General features: G+C 45.0%; 1 protein-coding gene across 1 annotated transcript in view; it reads right to left on the reverse strand.

Moving 5' to 3' along the window:
- Positions 1 to 1,613: 1,613 nt before the first annotated feature.
- The window catches only part of LOC142296949 (uncharacterized), a 30,153-nt gene continuing 8,515 nt past the window's right edge, over positions 1,614 to 23,251 (reverse strand). The window contains exons 2-3 of the mRNA XM_075341107.1: positions 11,522 to 11,571; positions 1,614 to 6,339 (exon numbers count right to left, since the gene is read on the reverse strand). Coding sequence (XP_075197222.1) covers positions 6,198 to 6,339; positions 11,522 to 11,571 — 192 coding nt within the window. The 3' untranslated portion in view covers positions 1,614 to 6,197. The remainder of the gene's footprint in view (positions 6,340 to 11,521; positions 11,572 to 23,251) is intronic.

Below are 23,251 nucleotides of genomic sequence, written 5' to 3' on the forward strand. Positions count from 1 at the left end.
CAACGATCAATGATAAGGTGAGTATTTTTGATCGTTAGCGGTCGCTCGTACGTGTCACACGCAACAACGTCGCTAACGAGGCCGGATATGCGTCACGAATTCCGTGACCCCAACGACTTCTCGTTAGCAATGTTGTTGCGTGTAAACCGGCCTTAAGGCCATGTGCGCACGTTGCGTCTTTTTCATGCGTTTACCCAGCGTTTTAAACTGCAGCGTAAACGCATGCGTTCTGCGTCCCCAGGAAAGTCTATGAGAATTTAGCAAATTCCATGCGCTCGTTGCGTTTTAAAACGCAGCGTTTTGCATTGCAAATTTTTTACAAAATCGATGCGTTCTACAAAGCAACATGTCACTTCTCTTGGGCGTTTTGGATGCTTTTCTCACTCTGTCTATGGTAGAGCAAGCATCCAGAACGCATGAATTCTGCATCCATTCAAATTCAAAATACATCCAAAATGCAGCGTTTTGGCTGCGTTTTGAAACGCACATGCAGTGACAAAACGCTGCAGAATATTTGTGAAGGCAGAACGCAACGTGCGCACATAGCCTTAGGCAGGGATTAGCCAGAACTGCATCCACACCTGACAGGTTCCCTTTAAGCTTAGGGGTTTTCCCAAGAACAAAGTTAATTTTTAAAGATGATTTTAATCAATAGATCTTAGAATAATAATAAGTTTCAGAATTGGATGTGATTAAAAATATAAAATTATTATTACATTTGGAGTATCCCTGTAATCAAGAGAAATTGCACAACAAATTGTATAGTCCATTTTCCCCTTGTGAAAATGAAAAACATTATGACTAAAGGCGGCGTTACACGCTACGATTTATCTGACGATATGTCGTCGGGGTCACTGTTTCCGTGACGCACATCCGGCATTGTTAGCGACGCTGTTATGTGTGACACCTACGTGCGACTCCGAACGATCGCAAATAGGCAGAAAATCGTTGATCTTTCACACGTCGTTCATTTTCAAAATATTGTTTGTCGTTCGGATCGCAGCAGACATATTGCTACGTTTGACACCCTGCCAACGACGAACAACATCCAAACGACCACTTTGGTCAAACAATATATCGCTGATCGCTGTTGCGTCGTCGGTGAGATGTGTTCGTGTGACCGCTAATAAACGACCTATGTGCGATCTCGGCAAATCGTAACAACGATCTGGGCGTGTCACATCCCTACTGAGATCGTGAGACAAATCGTAGCGTGTAAAGCGGCCTTTAAGCAATAATTTTGTGGGAAAAAGTAACATTTTATTTTTTTTCCTTCCACATAGCTTTAATTTCCGTGAAGCACTTAAAATGTTAATAAACTTTTTCAATGTGGTTTTGAGGACTTTGAGGGGTGCAGTTTTCAAAATAGTGTCACTTTTGAGATTTTGTGTCACATAGAACCTGCAAAATCATTACAAATGGGATGTGGTCCCTAAAAATATTGGTTTTGTACATTTTCTTGGAAAAATTAGAAATTGCTTATAAACTTTTAACTGTTCTAACTTCCTAACAAAAAAAAAAAAAAGTTTAAAAAATGGTGCTTTTGTAAAGTAGACATGTGGGAAATGTTATTTATAATTAATTATTAATTTATTTATTAATTATTTGTATGGTATAACATTCTGGTTAAAGGACAAAAAAACTTATAGCTGGAAAATTGCAAAATTTTAACATTTTTGTCAAATTTTCAATATTTTCATAAATAAACACAACTGATATCGACCATAAGGCTGCTTTCACACTACGTTTTTGTAGCATGCGTCATGAACTTTTTTTGCTGCAAAAGCGGACCCTGTTTTTGCAAAGAAAATCGCATGCAAACGCATGTGTTATTTTGCAGGATCCTGTCACTTGAAGTTTATGGGTGGGCATTGGAATCATGTGATTGGGAGTGAGGGGAACTGGACGTGACAGACTAGGAGCCGGCATCTGACAGCTGCGGTAAGCTGTAACCAAGGTAAATATCGGGTAACTAAGTGAAGTGCTTTGCTTGAATACCCGATATTTACCTTGGTTACGAGCGTCCGCAGCTGCTAGGAGCCGGCTCCCTTCACACATAACCAAGGTAAACATCGGGTAACTAAGAAGCGCTTTGCTTGGTTACCCGATATTTACCTTGGTTACGAGCGTCTGCCGCTCTCAGACGAGAGAGGGAGGGGGAGAGAGGGAGGGGGAGCGAGAGACTGATCACGCCAGGCTGGTTTCTGGGCATGCTCAGTAGAGCAAGCAGGATCCTGTCTATCAGCATGCCAGCGTTCACATGCGTTTGCGTGCTGTTTAGTCAGGATCCAGCGATTTGCAGTATTTGGACGCAGCTCAAAAACGCTACAAGTAGCGTTTTTGAAAAAAGTTAAAAAACTGCAAGTTGCTGGATCCTCACTATAACGCACGCAAACGCAGGTGAACGCATGTTGACGCGAGTCCATTGCAAATGCATTGAAATGAAAACGCATTTGCACTGGATCCGTTTTTGCGTTAAAAAAACGTAGCGTGAAAACAGCCTAATTTACCACTAACATGAAGTATATTATGTTACAAAAACAGTCACAGAGTCACTGGGATCTGATGAAGTGTTCCAGAAAAAAACTGTAAAATGATGATAATGACATTCAAAATAACCTGTATGTTTCTTCATTTCAAGAAATCATGGACGCTTTCAGTTTTTATTATGGACAGTACAAAAAAAGTGCACTTTTTCTACGGACTGTCCTGGAACTTCTGGACAGTTTCTGATATTTTTATTTTAGATGCATTTCAGCTGTACAGATTACAAAGATGTACATAGTCATTGATTTAATGCAAATAGTAATATTTTACCAGATATGGGCAAAACAAAACCACTGAAGACATATGCAACTATGGGGTATCTAGGTCTCAGAGGGTAACGTGACCCGCATCATTACACCCTTCTCTGTTAATTATTTATCTTGTTTTAGATTTCTAAAAAAAATATATTAAAGGAAGTCTCCATAATTTTATTAAAGATTAAAAAATAAAACCTTCCAAAAGGACAACTCTGCCCCCCATGTCATAGTGTTATATAGTCCATGTACAGTACATATATATATGGTATATACAGTGCAGACACCACGCAATGCTATGTGCATCTTTGTCAATGTGGGAATATTTTATAAAATTACAATTAACAGATCATTTTAACAAGGTACTAAATATTGCCTTCTATGGTTCAAATGGAGGGCATTTATAAAAATTAGTTTAAGGACAAGTGGAGTACTTGATTCTGGCATCGAATGAGATTCCACCTTTAGAGGCATTTTGATAAAAGGATGGACTAAAGGGTGCTTTACACACTGCGACATCGCTAGCGATGTCGCGAGCGATAGTACCAGCCCCCGTCGTTGGTGCGATATCTGGTGATCGCTGCCGTAGCGAACATTATCGCTACGGCAGCGTCACATGCACATACCTGTTCTGCGACGTCGCTGTTGCTGCCGAACAATCCCTCCTTCAAGGGGGCGGTGCATTCAGCGTCACAGCGATGTCACAAAACGGTCGCCCAATAGCAGAGGAGGGGCGGAGATGAGCGGCTGGAACATCCCGCCCACTTCCTTTATTCCTCATTGCCGGTGGACGCAGGTAAGGAGATGTTCGTCGTTTTTGCGGTGTCACAGCGATGTGTGACGCCGCAGGAATGAGGAACAACCAGCGGCATGCACCACCAACGATATTATGAAAAGGAGCGACATGTCAACGATCAACGATTTTTGCCGTTTTTGCGATCGTTGATCGTCGCTCCTAGCTGTCACACGCTGAGATGTCGCTAATGACGCCGGATGTGCGTCACAAACACCGTGACCCCGACAATATATCGTTAGCGATGTCGCAGTGTGTAAAGCACCCTTAACTCGATCAGTTGTTGGAACTCCACGTCTTCTCTACACCAACCTTGATAAACCTAAACCAAATGTTAAGTAAATAAAAATCAACATACAAAATTGTACATTTTAACTTTTAGCTATGGGCAGACACCTCCTGAGTTTCCAAAATATTGGGTAAATTGGAATTCTTTTTTCGCATGATATCTACCATAGTAAAGATGCAGCAGACGTTCATACACACTAGCTTTTAATATTTGTGTCAGTGACAGAACAGGGGCCCCTAGGCTGGCCCTCAGACTCGAGACCCTGCGCTGTTCCTTATCTCAGAGGTAGGCTCGATGGTAGCCAGGTCTGAGCCCCCAGTCTGACCCTGACTCCTGTCCAAGCCCTGATCCTACTCCCCCCACCCTGGGAGTGGGCTGGAGACCCAGTAACAATACCCCACAAAAAAGACACATACAAGGGAGAATGAAAATTCGTACACACTGCACTCAACACACAAAGGAGAGACTATATGTGTACTAAAGAATAAAGAAAAGGGGAGGAAATAAACGCACAACAGGGAAACAACCACACCACTCAAAATATCAGCTGTAGATCACCATTGACTGGATAACTACAAAGACCAGGATAACTGATGCTATCTTCGGCGATCTTCTAACGCACTCGCCAGCCTTAAATAGGAAGAGACCAGATGTGGATGATAATGTGCAACCTGGCTCTCAGAAAAGTTTCACACTGCTCCAAAAGGATTACCGTAACTCCTACATGGCTGGGAGCAATGAAAACAACTTAGCCGACGTCCAGCAGAGCCAGGTTAACTGTTGGACTCTGCAATGTGAACAAGGTCCGACACTGTTGTTGTAATCCGTGAGTGTGGATCCGGACAGCGCATGACAATTTTGGGGTTCATCTAACTTTATCCAATATCTATGAAGAGATAGCTTTTGGATTTTTAAATAAATCTATTTTTTTGTTTTTGGGTGTAAATCTGAATTTTTTTTATAGAACCAGTTGTTCACGGTCTTCATCTTATTTCTTGGTCTGCCATAATGCAAGATGCATTACAAAACCACAACAGACCTGAAAATAAATGTGTCGTACATTAGTCTGAATTACATAAATGATAGTCAAGAGCGTGACATGTAAAACAAATGTGATACATATGGGCATGTCACACAATGAGGTGATTAATTGCCACTAGTGAAGAGTGAGCACTACCATCCTCGGTACTCATTAAGAGCAGTTAGATGCTCGGATTGGCATGACCTGAGCATCTGAATATAATGGGAGTCAATGAGCAAATCTTTCAGAAAAATGCTCGAGTCCCCCAATGACTTCCAATATACTCAGGTAATTCGAGTTGCGCCCATCCAAGCACCAACTAGTCGTTACGAGTGTCAAGCACCCAAGCATGGTAATGCTCGCTCATCACTAATGGCCACCACCCATCCTATAGAGAAGGACTTCTTAAGCTTTTTCTACTGGGGCTTCACCAAGACAGATCAAGATGAAGTCTGGGCCTCACTGCCTATAGTAGAAGTCCATGCGCAAATAAAAAAAAGTCTCTCCCATTTTTTTTGCTCTGAAACTCAATATAATATTAAAATAAGGGCAGAATGAGTAACGTTATATTGCTAACTAGAGATTTTGGTAGCCGGACTGTGCAGCTTATAATCATTTCTATGAAAACGCCTCCCTAGCTGTGCCTCACCAACCGATAGGGGGCGCCTGTCTCCTGAGGCCAGCCTCACAGGAAGAGTTATTTTCAGTCTTTTACATGACTTCCTCCTGTCTCTGCCGGAAGTGGAGGAGGTATTTTCAGTCTTTTACACGACTTCCTCCTGTTTCTGCCAGAATTTGAGGAGGTATTTTCAGTCTTTTACATGACTTCTTCTGGTCTTGCAGCATATAAATATCATGTTATCAGACTTACTTTGTTATCTTCTTGGCACCATTTGTAAGGGTTGCTCACTGGATGCAGTCAGAAGAGATTTTATTAGGGATGATCGAATACCTCAAATATTCGGCTTCGCGAATATCCGACGAATAGGGCGCCGCTATGAGAATACTCGATGTAGCCCGAATAGTTCCGAATAGTTGTTATTCAGGTTTCCCACAGACTTACATTGTGCATCGAATATTCACGAATAGTCGAATAGTGGCGACCTAATCGGCAAATATTCGCGAAGCCAAATATTTAAGGTTTTCGATCATCCCTAGATTTTAATTAACACACAGCCATTTTGCAAATCTATAATAACACAATCTAAACAAAGCAGATCCAGGTAACATAACTCTTGGATACATAGTTCGGTCAAAAAAATATTTTCCGTTGTCTCTCGCTTGTTTTCCTTCTCACATTTTTCCACAGCACATAGGTGGAATGGGATGGAGTTGTGTATATTCTTGTTCAATGCTATCCATCAGGGCTTCTTCTGTTTCATCGTATGCTATACGCGGTGGTTTCTCCACATGATCAGGACACGTGGGTAAGTGACTGAAAGTAACAGAAAAATACAGAATTTAATCACAAATAAAATGCACATGAACATGCAGCTTTCCACATTCTCATTGTAAGGACTCGCTCACACATCACATAAATAGGAGTGTAAACTGGTAAAAAAAGGGTATTGCACTTGGACCAATGATATTCTACGGGGCAGTACTTAGGAACGGTTTTTACCGATTCGGCATGAGAATAATAAATCACAGCACGTTGCGATTTGACTCTTAAATCTGATGAGACTCACCCAATCAATTCTATCGGTGTGAGAAAAAAAATGGATGTCATATGGAACCACAGTATAGCATCCGATTTTTACGCATACATTGCAATTCTCTAACATGGTTCTGTAAATGATTAATAGCTGCTGAGTAAAAAAAAAACGGATTGCATATGGATGACAAGTGAGAAAAAAATCGTCCCACTTTTCTAGATAAGAATGGGACTTATTTTTTCATACTGTTGTCTGATCCAGCAAAGTAGATGGGACTGATAGAAATCTCTTATCCACTGTGCTTTTTTTTTATTTTTTACACAGCATAAACTGACCTGCGGTGTGTGTTTTCAGCCTGCAGTATGTCAATTTCTCTTGGGAATATGCTGAGATTTCTGTGCAGATTTTTCACATAGATTTGCATTAAATACAGAAAATGACTCATATAGGTTTTTAGTGTGTTTGTACAATTGAAACACATTAAAAATGGATGTAGTCCACACATAAGTATATTTATCAAAGCCAAATACCAGGAAGTGTCGAAAACAAAGCAGATTTGTTTAAATCATGACGTGCCTATGCTGACCCCCCCCCCCCTCCTCGTTCGAAAAGCTCTTTCTTTTGGAAGAGGCTCCGGGAAATACCCTGTCCCTTATCTATAACCTTTTGATCCAGAAGGGGGATGTGGACGAGCGCAAATTTGTGGGGGGATGGAGTAGAGACTTGGGCGTGACTATCCGGGTTGAGGAATGGAGGACCGCTTTTCTCTTCACCCACAAATTTTCTAGGGCTTGTTAGGTCCAGGAAAAGGGTTATAAAATTCTCACCCGCTGGTACCGCTGCCCTCATGCCCTACACGCAATCTTCCCTTCAGTGTCAGACAGATGTAGGCGGTGTAATCACGAGAGGGGGGATATGTTGCATATATGGTGGAGCTGTAGCCTCATTAAGCCTTTTTTGGAGTGGGGTCTTCTCGGCATGCAATAGCATTAGCGGGGAGGCCCTCTCTGGTTCTCCACAAATCGCTCTCTTAACTATCCTACCGAGGTCTGTTAAATCTCAGAAAATGGGACTATTGCGGTTTTGCCTAGCGGCTGCCCAAGCCATGATGCCCAGACACTGGAGGTCCACCCATGGGGAGATGGCCTCCCTTTACAGAATGGAGAGTCTCACTGCTGAAATTCAGGACGCTACTGAAAAATGTATTAAGATCTGGAGTCCCTGGGTCATTTTTTTGGATTCTCCAGACTTCAGGTCCCTCTTTGGGGCGAGTTAAGACTCTACCTAGATTTTCCCTGCTAGTTATTCCCGGCCCTTCCTTGCCCTTCCCCATGATCCTTTTCCCTGTCCTCATTCTCTTTGTCTACTTCCCTCTTTCTTTCTCTCTTTATTTCTTTTCCTTCGACTGACCATTATGTGCCTCTATGGTATGAATGGTAAATCTTTGCTGTTTATGTTATAGTTAATGGATTTTATACTTTTATAATGGTTCAAGCCAGATTGATATAAATGTTCTTAAATTATCTTTATTGTAACAAACTGTATATGGCTACAACCATGCAAAGCCTTTCATGTTTCATTGCATTTTTGTTTTTTTTTTGTCTTGTCTCTATTTGTGGGTTTGCCTTGGTCTCCCTGCTTATTGTAATCAACCTTAATTTTTCAATAAAAAAGAGATTAAACATAAATCATGACGCGCCAAGAATCATAGAATATTATGCGGGCGACACATAATATGATCTATCGTGCGATCGCACGAGCGATCGTACCCGCCCCCGTCGTTTGTGCGTCACAGGCAAATCGCTGCCCGTGTCGCACAAAGTCGTTAAACCCCCGTCACACGTACTTACCTGCTGAGGGACGTCGCTGTGGGCGGCGAATATCCACTTCCTGAAGGGGTTGGGTTGTTTGGCGTCACTGCAACGTCACACAGCGGCCGCCCAATAGAAGCGGAGGGGCGGAGATGAGCGGGACGTAAACATCCCGCCCACCTCCTTCCTTCCGCATTGCCGGCGGGACGCAGGTAGGCTGTGCTCATCGTTCCCGGGGTGTCACACGGAGAGATGTGTGCTGCCCCGGGTACGATGAACAATCTGCGCAAATAAGATTAAACGATTTTTTAAAAATGAGCGACGTGTACATGATACACGATTTACAACCAATTAAGAGTCGCTCTTAGGTGTCACACAAGACGACGTCGTGAACGATGCCAGATGTGCGTCACGAAAACCGTGACCCCGACGACATATCGCACGATAGATCGTCTCGTGTGACGCCCGCATTAGAGTTGGAATGGACCTCCTGGTTCATCTAGTCCAACCTAAATCGTCCCAGACAGATGTCCGTCCAACCTCTTTTTAAAGACTTCCATTGAAGGAGAACTCACAACCTCTCGCAGCCGCCTGTTCCACTCGTTGATCACCCTCACTGTCAACAAGTTTTTTTCTAATATCTAATCTGTGTCTCCTCCCCATCAGTTTCATCCCATTGCTTCTAGTCTTTCCTTGTGAAAATGAGAATAAAACTGATCCCTCTACAGTGTGACAGCCTTTAAGATATTTGTAGACAGCTATTAAGTCTCCTCTCAGTCTTCTCTTTTGCAAGCTAAACAATCCTAAATCCTGTAACTGTTCCGCAAATGACATGGTTTGCAGACAAGTCACCATTCTGGTCACTCTTCTCTGAACTTGCTCCAGTTTGTTGATGTCTTTTTTTAAAATGTGGTGCCCAGAACTGGACACAATATTCCAGATGAGGTCTGACCAAAGAGAAGTAAAGGGGGATAATGACTTCACGTGATCTAGACTGTATGCTTCTGTTAATACATCCTAGAATGGTGTTTGCCTTTTTTGCTGCTGCATCACACTGTTGACTCATGTTCAGTCTGTGATCTATTAGTATACCTAAGTCTTTTTCACACATGCTGTTGCATAGCTCTATTCATCCCATGCTGTATATGCTCTTTTCATTATTCTTGCCAAGATGTATGACTTTGCATTTCTCCCTGTTAAAAACCATTCTATTAGTTGCTGCCCACTGTTCCAGCTTGTTTAGATCTTGTTGAATCCTCTCTCTCTCTTCTCTAGTATTAGCTATACCTCCTAGCTTTGTGTCATCAGCAAATTTAATCAGTTTACCCATAATTCCTTCATCTAAATCATTGATAAAGATGTTGAACAACACGGGACCCAGGACAGAGCCCTGTGGTACCCCACTTGAGACTTCCAACTGGATGTGCAGCCATTTATGACCACTCGTTGAGTCCGATCACTAAGCCAGGTACGAATCCATCTAACAGTTGCCTTGTCCATTCCACACTTGGTCATTTTTTCAATAAGGATTATATGAGATTGTCAAATGCTTTGCTGAAGTCAAGATATACTATATCTACTGCATTTCCCTGATTCACCCAGTCAGTGATTTTGTCAAAGAAGAGGCAACAACCACAGTGTCAAAAACTGATAAAATGCAGTGAAAAAAATGCTAATTTAAATAATAGGTGCAGAAATATTGCAACATCGAAAAATCCCCAAATACTCATTGTGGAAATGTAGCCTTAAGGCCACTTTACACGCTGCAATATCGGTATCGATATCGCTAGCGAGTGTACCCGCCCCCGTCGGTTGTGCGTCACGGGCAAATCGCTGCCTGTGGCGCACAACATCGCTTACACCCGTCACACGGACTTACCTTCCCTGCGACGTCACTGTGGCCGGCGAACCACCTCCTTTCTAAGGGTGCGGTTCGTGCGGCGTCACAGCGACGTCACACGGCAGCCATCCAATAGAAGCAGAGGGGCGGAGATGAGTGGGCAGAATATCCCGCCCACCTCCTTCCTTCCTCATTGCCGGTGTCCGCAGGTACGATGTAGTTCCTCGTTCCTGCGGTGTCACACATAGCGGTGTGTGCTGCTGCAGGAACGACGAACAACCTGTGTCCTGCAACAGCAACGATATTCGGGAAAGGAAGGACGCGTCAACGATCAACGATAAGGTGAGTAATTTTGATCACGAATTCCGTGACCCCAACGACATCTCGTTAGCGATGTCGTTGCGTGTAAAGCGGCCTTAAGAGTCTTTCACAAACAGCATTTCTCTGTAAAAAAACAAACAAACAAACAAACAGTGAATCATTAATTTTAAGCATTTATTGGTTTATTTGCTGGTGTTTTCCTGAGCATAAAAAAGTCTACAGAAAAACAGCCAGAAAAATGCTGTACCTAGATCATGTTGCTGCTTTAAAAAAGGTAATGGCTGAAAAATCAAACACATTATATGTAGTGCATTTATATTTAAAGGACCATGGCAGCTTTTTTTTTATTGTCCCCTGCGTTAATAATCAGTAATGTGGGTACAGTGTGTGCACTAAAATACTTACCCATCGCTGCCTTTTCCTGTTTACAGTGCTGCTCCAATCCTCTCCTGCATTTTGTCACCGCAATTGTGACCGTCCGGCTGCCTCAGTGTCTTCTGTGTGGAGCAGGAATTACTTTTTCAATGCAAGTCTGCAAGACTCACAACGAGACATTTAATGAACTTATATTAAGAAAGGCACAAACGGTCCATTGTCCGAGCCGGCAAGTCAGAGCTGTTGTCACGTTATGCAGGAGAGGACAGGAGCAGCGCTGGGATCGGTAGAAGACAACAATGACTAAGTACATTAATAGGCACACACAATGATGGCTAAAGGAGGGAGCGATAAAAGCAAAAAATGATCTTTTAATATAGGCCATAAAGAGGCTGGTCCTAATCAGTGATTGATAGGGTTTGTTGTTTGCATACAGATATAGTTGTCAATCATGATTAGGACCTCCCACTGGACTGTGGCACCTTATATATTAAAGCTTTGATTCATATCCATTTATTGGAAAAGTTGGATAATTCTTTAGACCATTGAAGTTCTGACAATTATATAGAAATAAAACCTTGCGAGAAGAACCACTGAGATTTTTTTCATACATACATGGGTAAGTTGTTGTTTTCAAGGTCAAGGACCCTTCTAGTTCCTGGAGCCTAAAATGGAGAAAACAATGTTAATATGTTGAATCATGTTGACTTTGGTAATCAAATGTAGTTAACATATTATCCAGAAGGGGTTTAAAGGGTTTTCTTTTCTATGTTTAAAATTTAGCAGTCATAGAATCATAGAGTTGGAAGGGCCATTGGGTCCAGCCCCCTGCGAGTGCAGGTTTTCCTAAATTATCCCAGCTATATCTTTATCTAGTTTCCACTTGAAGGTTTCCATTGATGGAGAGCTCACCACCTCCCGTGGTCGCTTGTTCCACTCCCTGACTGCCCTCACCACCTCCCGTGGTCGCCTGTTCCATTCCCTGACTGCCCTCACTGTCAGAAAGTTTTTCCTAATGTCTAATGTGAATCTTCTTCCTTTTAGTTTCATCCCATTGCTTCTTGTACCTCCTTGTGCTAATGAGAATAGGGTAGTTCCCTCATCCCTGTGACTGCCTTTCAGATATGTGTAGACCACTATTAAGTCTCCTCTCAGCCTTCTCTTTTTCAAACTAAACATTCCTAGTTCTTTTAGCCGGTCTTCAACCTTATGCAATTAAAAAACATTTTTTTGTGACATGTTATCCAGAAAGCACCGTACCATGGGCGCTAACAATGGATCTGATCCAGCCTATCCTGACAAACGGTCTCTTCTTGAACTTTCATTTTATGTTTAAAAAGATTGTTTAGTTAAAGCAAGTTTTACCTATCCAAAGTATAACTTATTGATTAGGGTCAGACATCTGGAATCCGTCAGATTGGCAGGACGAGCAATTTTTATCTCCGATGAGATACTTTTATGCAGCGGTGCGAATGTCTGGTCGCTGTTCCATTCATTCTTTATAGGGCAGCGGTGGTTGGGCTTGTGCACTGCCGCTCTATTCTAACGTGGATAAAAATTCCCCAACATCACAATGGTCGTAAGGATATAGAAACCTTTTTTTTCACAATGAAATCTCAGAGATGTGTTCTAAAGGCCGCTTTACATACTGCGATCTCGCTAGCGAGATTGCTAGTATACGTACCCGCCCCCATCATTTGTGCGTCACGGGCAAATTGCTGCCCGTGGCGCACAAAATCGCGCGGACCCGTCACACCACTTACCTGACTAGCGATGTCGCTGTGACGGGCGAACCGCCTCCTTTCTAAGGGAGCGGTTCGTTCGGCGTCACAGCGACGTCACTAAATGGCCGCTCAATAGAAGCGGAGGGGCGGAGATGAGCGGGACGTAACATCCCGCCCACCTCCTTCCTTCCTCATTGCCGGCGGCCGCAGGTAAGGTGAGGTTCCTCGTTCCTGCGGTGTCACACGTAGCGATGTGTGCTGCCGCAGGAGTGACGAACAACATCGTACCTGCAGCAGCAACGATAATTGGGAATAGGGGGGCATGTCACCGATTAGCGATTTTGCATGTTTTTACTACGATTCAAAATCGCACATAGGTGTCACACGCAACGACATCGCTAAAGCGGCCGGATGTGCGTCACAAATTCTGTGACCCCAACGACATTGCTTTAGCGATATCGTAGCGTGTAAAGCGGCCTTAAGTGTTTATATTGAAAATAATGTAATGAGATTGGAAGAAAAGGAATTAAAATAGTTTTAGACTGTCAATTCAGTGCAATCGTATAATGTGACCAAGCGTCTATAAGGATATTTCTGAATTTCATGATGATATAGATTTTGTTGTTGACTGGAAACGTTTACATGTGGAACATTTATTGAATTTCACCCAAGTGAGGCTTAATGGGGAATTCCCATCTTCAAGATCCTTTCTCAGTATATAGTAGGTGTATTAATAATATTAGCAAATACCTCCAATTATATATGTAGTACAGTCCTCCTGATATACCTATGTCTCTTACTTCATGTGCAGGGCATTGCAGCTTAGGTATCCCACCCTTCCCCAGAAGTGTTCTGCTTATGGCTTGCTGCATGTGGGTAGAGACTCAAACTGCCATACTGACTTCCATTGAGGTTTAGATCAAGTCCAGGTCCCAAACCGAACTTTATCTAAAGTTCAACTGTACCCTCCGAACAGAACTTCCGAAAGGTTTGCTCATCTATATTAACAAGCATGATCCTAAAGACAGGTTCTCTTTAATGCCTTATTGACAGAGAGTAAATGTAAACCAAGACTTATTCTGATTTGTGAGAGGCAGACTGAACAAATAGGCTACTGTACAAGAATAGTTCTTAGTTTTATTTTTACATTTTTTGTGCCGTGTAAGTGATAAGATGGCATTATTCTTTGGGTCGGTCTTATTACAGCAATACCAGATTTTTATTGTCCTTTTTAGGTTTTGCTATTATCACACAGTAAGGGATCGGCTCACACGGGCACATACTCTCTCATGTGAGAAAATTGGCTCTATTAGGCCGGGGCTACATGGGGCACTAGTGCGATCCTCGCATGACACTCGGCTCACGCTGGCAGCACAGCAGGAGCCGAGTGTCATGCGACTGAGGTCCGACTGTGCGAGCGGACCTCAGCTGCGGAGGGGCAGGCCGGCACTGAGGAGGGGAGGGAGGGATTTATCTCCCTCTCTCCTCCGTAGCCGGCTATTGCGATTCTCGCCCTGCACTCGTGGTACACCGGTGTTCCGCGAGTGCAGTGCGATTTTTCTCTCGCCCCATACACTTGAATGGGTGCGAGAGAAAGAGTCTCGCATTACACCCGCAGCATGCTGCGATTGTTTTCTCGACCCGATTAGGGCTAAGAAAATAATCACTCATGTGCGTTGACACACAGGCTAATATTGGTCCAAGTGGAATGAAATGTTTTTTCGCACTCCACTCGCACCGTTTTTCTCGCCGTGTGGCTTAGGCCTTATGTTAATGACATGAAGAGAGGAGCCAACACCAGGCCGACAGGGCTCCGCACTCCTTCTCTAGACAAAACCTGTGTTTGTGATCTCCCCTGGCTGAAGGGGTGCGACACTTTAGTCTTCAGGGGAGCGTCTGCCTACCCGAAGTCAGTCACAGTCATAGATGTGGTGGGGCAACATATCACCAGAGAGTCTCTTTACAACACAACATGAAATGGTTTATTTGTTTTTCAACCTTTTCTACAGACATGGCCATTCCTATCCAGTTTTGCTGCCATTCTTCCCCGGGGTACGTCTTCCCTTGCCTAGCCCACTGCCTGGGAATTAGCCCTCCAGCTGACAAGCCTAAGGGGGGATTTACACGTTGCGACTTCACTTTCGAAATATCATCGGGGTCACGTCATTAGTGACGCACATCCGGCGCCGGTAACGACATCGCAATGTGTATATCCTAGATGCGCCGATAAACTATTGCAAAAGCGTTGAAAATCAGTGATCTGTGTAGCGTCGTTCATTTTCATAATGTCGGGTCGACCGCAGGTACGATGTTGTTTGTCGTTCCTGCAGCTCCACACATCGCTGTGTGTAAACCCGCAGGAGCGACGAACATCTCCTTACCTGCGCTCCGACGTCAATGCGGAAGGGAGAAGGTGGGCAGGATATTTTGTCCCGCTCATCTCCGCCCCTCCGCTTCTATTAGCCGGACGCTTAGTGACTTCGCGGTGATGCCGTTGTGACGCCGAACGTACCTCCAGCCTTTGCCATTATAGTGTGCGACTGCTTTTCTTTGTATATATATTATTATTATTATTATTATTTATTATTATAGCGCCATTTATTCCATGGCGCTTTACAAGTGGAAGAGGGTATACTTACAACAATCATTAACAGTACAAAACAGACTGGTATAGGAGGAGAGAGGACCCTGCCCGCGAGGGCTCACAGTCTACAGGGAATGGGTGATGGTACAATAGATGAGGACAGAGCTGGTTGCGCAATGGTGTACTGGACTGAGGGCTATTGTAGGTTGTAGGCTTGTTGGAAGAGGTGGGTCTTGAGGTTCCTCTTGAAGCTTTCCACGGTAAGGGAGAGTCTGATATGCTAAGGTAGAGCATTCCAGAGTATGGGGGAGGCACGGGAGAAATCTTGTACGCGATTGTGGGAAGAGGAGATAAGAGAGGAGCAGAGAAGGAGATCTTGTGAGGATCTGAGGTTGTGTGCAGGTACCGGGAGACTAGGTCACAGATGTAAGGAGGAGACAGGTTGTGGATGGCTTTGTATGTCATGGTTAATGTTTTGAACTGTAGTCGTTGGGCGATGGGAAGCCAGTGAAGGGATTGGCAGAGTGGCGAGGCTGGGGAATAGCGGGGGGGAGAGGTGGATTAAGCGGGCCGCAGAGTTTAGGATAGATTGGAGGGGTGCAAGAGTGTTGGAAGGGAGGCCAGAGAGCAGGTGGTTGCAGTAGTTGAGGCGGGAGATGATGAGGGCATGCACTAATGTTTTTGCTGATTCTTGGTTAAGGAAAGCACAGATCCGGGAGATATGTATATGTATATGTATATATATATATATATATATATATATACTTTACATACATGGGGAACACTGTCCTCATTAGGGGCTCACAATCTAAATTACCTATCTGTATGTCTTTGGAGTGTGGGAGGAAACCGGAGAACCCAGAGGAAACCCACGCAAACACGGGGAGAACATACAAACTTCTTGCAGATGTTGTCCTTGGTGGGATTTGAACCATCGTGCTGTACACACACACACACACACACACACACACCCGTCGGAGTAGCTCACCACCCAAACGGTCGAGTGGGCTCCCTAGGCCATACATGACCTGTCATCTTCTGCAGTCCAGTAGTCTTAGGGCCGCTTTACACGCTGTGACATCGCTAGCAATTGCTAGCGATGTCGATCGCGATAGCACCCGCCCCCGTCGTACGGCCGATATGTGGTGATCTCTGCCGTAGCGAACATTATCGCTATGGCAGCGTCACATGCACATACCTGTTCAGTGACGTCACTGTGACTGCCGAACAATCCCTCCCTCAAGGGGGAGGTCCGAACGGCATCACCGCGACGTCACTAAGCGGCCGGCCAATAGAAGCGGAGGGGCGTAGATGAGCGGGAAGTAACATCCCGCCCACTTCATTCCTTCCTCACTGCCGGTGGCCGCAGGTAAGATGAGGTTCCTCGTTCCTGCGGTGTCACACGTAGTGATGTGTGCTGCCGCAGGAACGACGAACAACATCGTACCTGCAGCTGCAACGATAATTGGGAATGGAACCCCATGTCACCGATTAGCGATTTTGAACGTTTTTGCAACGATTCAAAATCGCTCATAGGTGTCACACGCAACAACATTGCTAACGCGTCCGGATGTGCGTCACAAATTCCGTGACCCCAACGACATCGCTTTAGCGATGTCGTAGCATGTAAAGCGGCCCTTACTCTCCTTCAACATACCATGAGAACTCATGGTGGTATCTCCACTACTTCTCCATGAGCAGAACTTGAGCTTGGGGGTGTAACGACTTCCGGAAAGGGTATTTCTTGTTGGGGCAGTGTGGTCACAGGTAGGTCCCTGTTCTTCTTCAACCAGGCCACCACTACCATATATCATCCCTTACAGTACATCTTCTTTAACAAACTGGACCCACTTATTGATTTGTAGACTGGGTTCTCAGTGGATGGAGCCAGCATTAACACAGTTTTGGTTTCTGGTACTCTCTTCCATCAGGAAACCGTAGTGCCTCTTCTAATCAAAATAATGCACTATATGGCAGGTCGCCCGTTGGCTCAGCTTGTTTTGTACCCGTTCCTCTATTTGCTTCTTTCCTTATATCACTTTGAAAACGCATTCCACACAAATGATGTGGGATACCACTTCAGAGGTCGGCATGTCCTTAGGGTCAGATTAGGTACCGGGGTTAGAACTGCTGACAGGGTTGGGGTTTCCTGAAGGGTTGTTAGTTTCTTCAGGGTCAGGGCCTCCTTCAGGGATGGTGGGAAACTCACCAGCCACTGGACCTACAAGGCTTTCAGTTATTTTTCCAGTTCACGGTTCATCAGCCAGGCCAGGGTGTAGGCCTCATCTTCCGACTCCAACTTGGGTAGAAGGGTCATAGCTCCTCCTCCATAAGGGCCATCAACTGTTACACCTGTGAGCGGCTGATCCACGAACCCTGTTGAGCAATCACCAGCTCCCACTATGCACTCTGCCATACTACTCTCCTCTTCCTCTGACTTCTCACAAAATTGCGCTGTCCTACGTACCCCTCGGTGGCCCTTTGTACAGCTCCGCCTCTGACAGGGTGGGGTCTCTTTCGGCTAGCCATCCTGTTTCCTCCAGGTCTCCTCCAGTTTCTCGCTGTCAATTTGCAATGGGTGGACCTAGTCCTTCCACTTTGTCCGATGGGGGTGGACACTTGATGACATTGGATGGCATTTCCAGGAGTAGCACTTCCTCCTATGAGCATAGCTTTTCGAGGGCTGGACAGAACTTCATGCCTTTCCACTTCTCCAATGCCCAAATTCTCTTTTGAAGCTGCGCCACCATTGACATCTTAGACCCTATGTTCAACACCACCCTCAACCACACAACAATCGCCATCTTCAATGTTACGCGCACCTTCCCCCATAACACTCAAATCTTCCAACGACAAGGTTTGATCCTGCCGCCTACGCCAAGTGTAGAGTTTTGCAGAGCGGTAGTCATGCGAAAGGGATTAAGTCCAGATGCCTCGGCATACTGCATGAAAGAGCTGGTCCTGGCTGGATGTGTGGACTTGTGTGGTGTGGGTTATTTGCCTGTGCAGTCCACATATTGCCACTGATGTCAGCTGGCCAGGACCAAATGATATCTTGTTTCCATAAGAAGATCACCCTTTCTCATCCATAAACAGTTCTTTATCAACGTCCTTTACTCAACAGTTTATCAACTTTATAAACCAGATAGCAGGCCCAGATCTTCCAGCATCTTAAGCTGGGTTCACACTAAGCGACAGCGACAACGACGTCGCTGTTACGTCACCATTTTCTGTGACGTAACAGCGACCTTGTAAGTCGCTGTTATGATCGCTGCTTAGCTGTCAAACACAGCGATGCAGCAGCGATCATAACGTCGCTACATGTGCAGAGAGCAGGGAGCCGCGCTTAGCGCTGGCTCCTTGCTCTCCTAGGTACAGTACACATCGGGTTAATTAACCCGATGTGTACTGCAGCTACATGTCACAGTGCAGAGAGCAGGGAGCCGCGCACACTGCTTAGCGCTGGCTCCTTGCTCTCCTTGCTACAGTATACATCGGGTTAATTACCCGATGTGTACTGCAGCCACATGTGCACAGAGCAGGAGCCGGCACTGGCAGCAAGGGCGGAGGCTGGTAACGAAGGTAAATATCGGGTAACCAGGGAAAGGTCTTCCCTTGGTTACCCGATGTTTACGCTGGTTACAGCTTACCGCAGCTGCCAGACGCCGGCTCCTGCTCCCTGCTCGCTTCATTTCGTCGCTCTCTCGCTGTCACACACAGCGATGTGTGTGTCACAGCGGGAGAGTGACAACCAAAAAATGAAGCTGGACATTCAGCAACGACCGGCGACCTCACAGCAGGGGCCAGGTCGTTGCTGGATGACACACACAGCGACAGCGACGGGACGTCGCTGCAACTTCACAGAAAATGGTGACGTAGCAGCGACGTCGTTGTCGTTGTCGCTGTGTGTGACACCAGCTTTACAGTTGTACAGAGCATATTCAGACACGTCTGCAGTTCCATCTGGATTAATTCTGTTCCTACTGGCCCTGTGAGTTCCATCACAACTCAGGCTAGCTCAACAGTGTAATACGTAGCAGTCACTTTCCCTTTTCATGGTCCATGTTTATTCTCCTTGTAGAGGAGAGGGTAGGGGGTTTTGTCACCATGGCCAGAGTATAGCCTTGTTTTCCCAGATGCTTCAGGATCTGTGTTTTTTCCCCCGGTAGAGGAGGGGGTACGGATAGTAGACAATAGTGCCAGAGTAGAGCCTTGTGCTCCCAGACGCTTGGGGAGACTCCACCCGGGAAAGTATACTCCCTTCAAATACTAGTTGGTCTTGACCTTTTACCTTTGATGCTTGGGGCCTTGTCACTCTTCCTCTGGATACTTCTGTCTCGGGCCACTTTGTTAGAATTTTGGACCCTAACCTCAGCCTTGTCTCGCTTTCTGTGTCACGGTCAATACTTCAGAATCACATTATCTCAATCTGGTCTCCTTTCTCCTTTTGCTGCCAAAAGTCACCCAATGCATACGGCCTGAACAACCTACAGACTATACGTCTGTTTCTGCCACACACTGGAAAAAGATGTCAAATGAATAGCACACAGATAACAAACATACACCCCGAAGGTCACACGGATGATCAAAATGCAACACGTGTATTTTTTAAACGGACGTGTAAAGGGGGCCTTAGACGGCATCTGTGGTGAGACGTCCCCTAGCTATTACTGAGGATCAGCTGGGAAGGGGCAGTTGTGGCCACGTGCACACGTTGAGTATTTGGTGAGTTTTTGTAAGACAAATCCAGGAGTGGAACAATCAGAGGAAAAGTATAATAGAAACACGTCACCACTTCTGCATTTCTTAGCCACTCTTGGTTTTGGCTTTCAAATACTGAGGTAAAAACCTCACCAAATACTCAACGTGTATGTGGCGCCCCTGAGGCTTCAGTCACCACAGAGGTACTGCACCTCAGCTAGAGGTGTGGTATCCCATCCTGGGTACGGAGGAGGTCATGCACCGGTATGCACAAAAAACACACAACACCTCAGATAGCAACTCCCCACCAGGTCAGGGTTAGGGCTTGGTTCCATTAATGCTATGTATAGCCACCACTGGTGATAGTTTCTCCCTCCCCATAATCCGACAGGGCCTGGGGGTGGAGTCTAGTTAGTTGGGAACACTGTAGTGTCAGAGAGTCAGAAAGGAGCAGTGGAGGAGGAAAGACCTGTGGTCTGGAGCTGGTGCAGCTCGACCCAGGTGCAAGACAGAAGAGATCACAGGAAGTGCGCCAAACTCTTGTGGCCTCGTTCCACATACAGCAATGGAGTGGAAGGACTTGGCCGCAGATCGGGGACTGGTTCCTAGACTAGAGGAGAAGAACCACCATACTCTGCTAGTAAAACCAGAGGCTGAGGACCATTTAGTGCCAAAGCCAACTCCGCGCACGAATCCGCTGAAAGGTGACCACATAGGGCCAAGGGATAGAGCTTCAAGCCACCCGACAAGGCCCGCGGACACCGGCTCAGGGCACTGTGTGCATAGGCGCGGGACAGGCGGGAGAGAAGTCAGCGCAGGAAGACGACCAGGGAAGGAACACTAGAATGGTGTACCGGTCTTGACCTCCGAACTATCCGAGATTGGCTGGAGCCCATCACAGTGAAACCCCAGCACTCCAAAGGCGGTCACTGACGTCATGTTACTATGGAACCTGCTACAATGAGTAAAAAGCTTGAGACTGCTTCGCTATGTTGCTCCATTATTCGCCTGCGCCTCCGGCCTGCACCCCCTCCATCACCTACTACTATTCCCATCTGCCCTGGGGCCCAGCTGTACCTGTGGAGTGCTATACCAACCAAGCTGCGTCACCATCTGCCCCAGAGGTCCCCATCCTGCAGCAGCGGCATCTGACTTGCCATATACCACAGGTGGCATCACAAATAACTGTCATCATCCCCTTTATATTTAAACGACACCGCCGGGGTCACGGAATCGGACCTCGCCACCGCAACGTCCCAGAAATAAAACTGCGGCCTGGTAACGGGTGCCCCACGGCCCCAGCACGGGCGTGTCATGTGCATGTGGCCTAACTTAGAAGAGAGTCTCTGCTGCACACGTCTTTCTCTGGTTGCACCATTTTCTTGTTTAGTTCAGTTTTGTACTTGTGTGTTGCATAGAAGTAATTTTATTATAACATTTCAAGATTGAGAAGCCTTGGCCTATACAATAGAAATATTACATTGAAACCACCAATTTGGACAAGAGGCCCTTATACATATTGGATCCTAATAAATACAAGAGTCTCGTGCACCCAGCAGAGATGTTCCCCACAGCTGAGGGTCAGATATACTGTAGTACTGGATATATTGTGCTGTATTGGATGGTGCAGGAGCTTTGTATGGAGGCCGCCAAATACAACTGAGACCTAAAAAGAGGTATAGTAGAGCCCCGTAAAAATCTACAGCTACTTCTAATGGATAAAATAGTATGGAAATTTATTCTGGCCTTGTGTACAAAGCCTCGGATTCACCACAAGGTGATGCTACAAGCAAACATTTATTTCTGTTCAGCTTCGGGCTGGCTGTATATACAGATGTACATTGCAGCCAATTCTGCATATTTGTGCTTTCAGCGAAGGCCTCAGATTCCAGTCACCTGTTACATCACTAAACACTGGATCCTAGATCATATTTAGGATAAATTTATGAATATCTCACATTACTCTTTTGGATTATTTGCTCTTCAGGATCATGTGAAAACTGCGTAAAACCCCCCAAAAAACAATAGTAGCTGCAAAAGTGGCCATATGATTTATTACTATCACTTTTTTCCCGTTGATGGAGCTGTATCATAGTATCATAGTATCATAGTTTTAAGGTTGAAGGGAGACTCTAAGTCCATCTAGTTCAACCCGTAGCCTAACATGTTGATCCAGAGGAAGGCAAAAAACCCCCAATGTGGCAAACAAGTTCCAATGGGGAAAAAATTTCCTTCCTGACTCCACATCCGGCAATCAGACTAGTTCCCTGGATCAACACCCTGTCATAAAATCTAATATACATAACTGGTTATATTAAATTTTTCAAGAAAGGCATCCAGGCTCTGCTTAAATGTTAGTAGTGAATCACTCATTACAACATCATGCGGCAGAGAATTCCATAGTCTCACTGCTCGTACAGTAAAGAATCCTCATCTGTGATTATGATTAAACCTTCTTTCCTCAAGACGCAGCGCATGCCCCCGTGTTCCAGTCGCAGGCCTAGGTGTAAATAGATCTTTGGAAAGGTCTCTGTACTGTCCCCTCCTATATTTATACATTGTGATTAGATCTCCCCTAAGCCTTCGTTTTTCCAGACTAAATAACCCCAAGTTTAATAACCTGTCTTGGTATTGCAGCCCCCCCATTCCTCTAATAATCTTGGTGGCTCTTCTCTGCACCCTCTCCAGTTCAGCTATGTCCTTCTTATATATCGGTGACCAGAATTGTACACAGTATTCTACGTGCGGTCGCACTAGTGACTTGTACAGAGGTAGAACTATATTTTTTTCATGAACACTTATACCTCTTTTAATACATCCCATTATTTTATTAGCCCTGGCAGCAGCTGCCTGACACTGTCCACTAAAGTGAAGTTTACCATCCACCCATACACCCAAGTCTTTTTCTGTGTCTGTTTTACCCAGTGTTCTACAATTAAGTACATAATCATAAATGTTATTTCCTCTACCCAAGTGCATGACCTTACATTTATCTACATTAAACTTCAATTGCCACTTCTCAGCCCAATCCTCCAATTTACATAAATCTCCCTGTAATATAAAATTATCCTCCATGACGGCTTTGACGGTATGACGGCTTTTTTTTTTTTTCTACTAATTTGCAATCCATTTGATGTTTTCGATCAATGTTTCTTCCATTTTTTTATTGCATGGGATACAGCATCAAATAAGTGGAAGTTCTGGCATTTTGATTGTTTGTTTGCTCTGTGGCATTTACCGTATGGGCTAAGGCACCACACCAATGTTATTGGTTTTATTTTCAGCGCTGGAGTGGTGCTTTTAATCTAGGGTCCCTGCCCCTAATAAGAAAAATAA

Source organism: Anomaloglossus baeobatrachus, chromosome 3 (assembly GCF_048569485.1).
Source record: "Anomaloglossus baeobatrachus isolate aAnoBae1 chromosome 3, aAnoBae1.hap1, whole genome shotgun sequence".
Lineage (NCBI taxonomy): Eukaryota > Metazoa > Chordata > Amphibia > Anura > Aromobatidae > Anomaloglossus > Anomaloglossus baeobatrachus.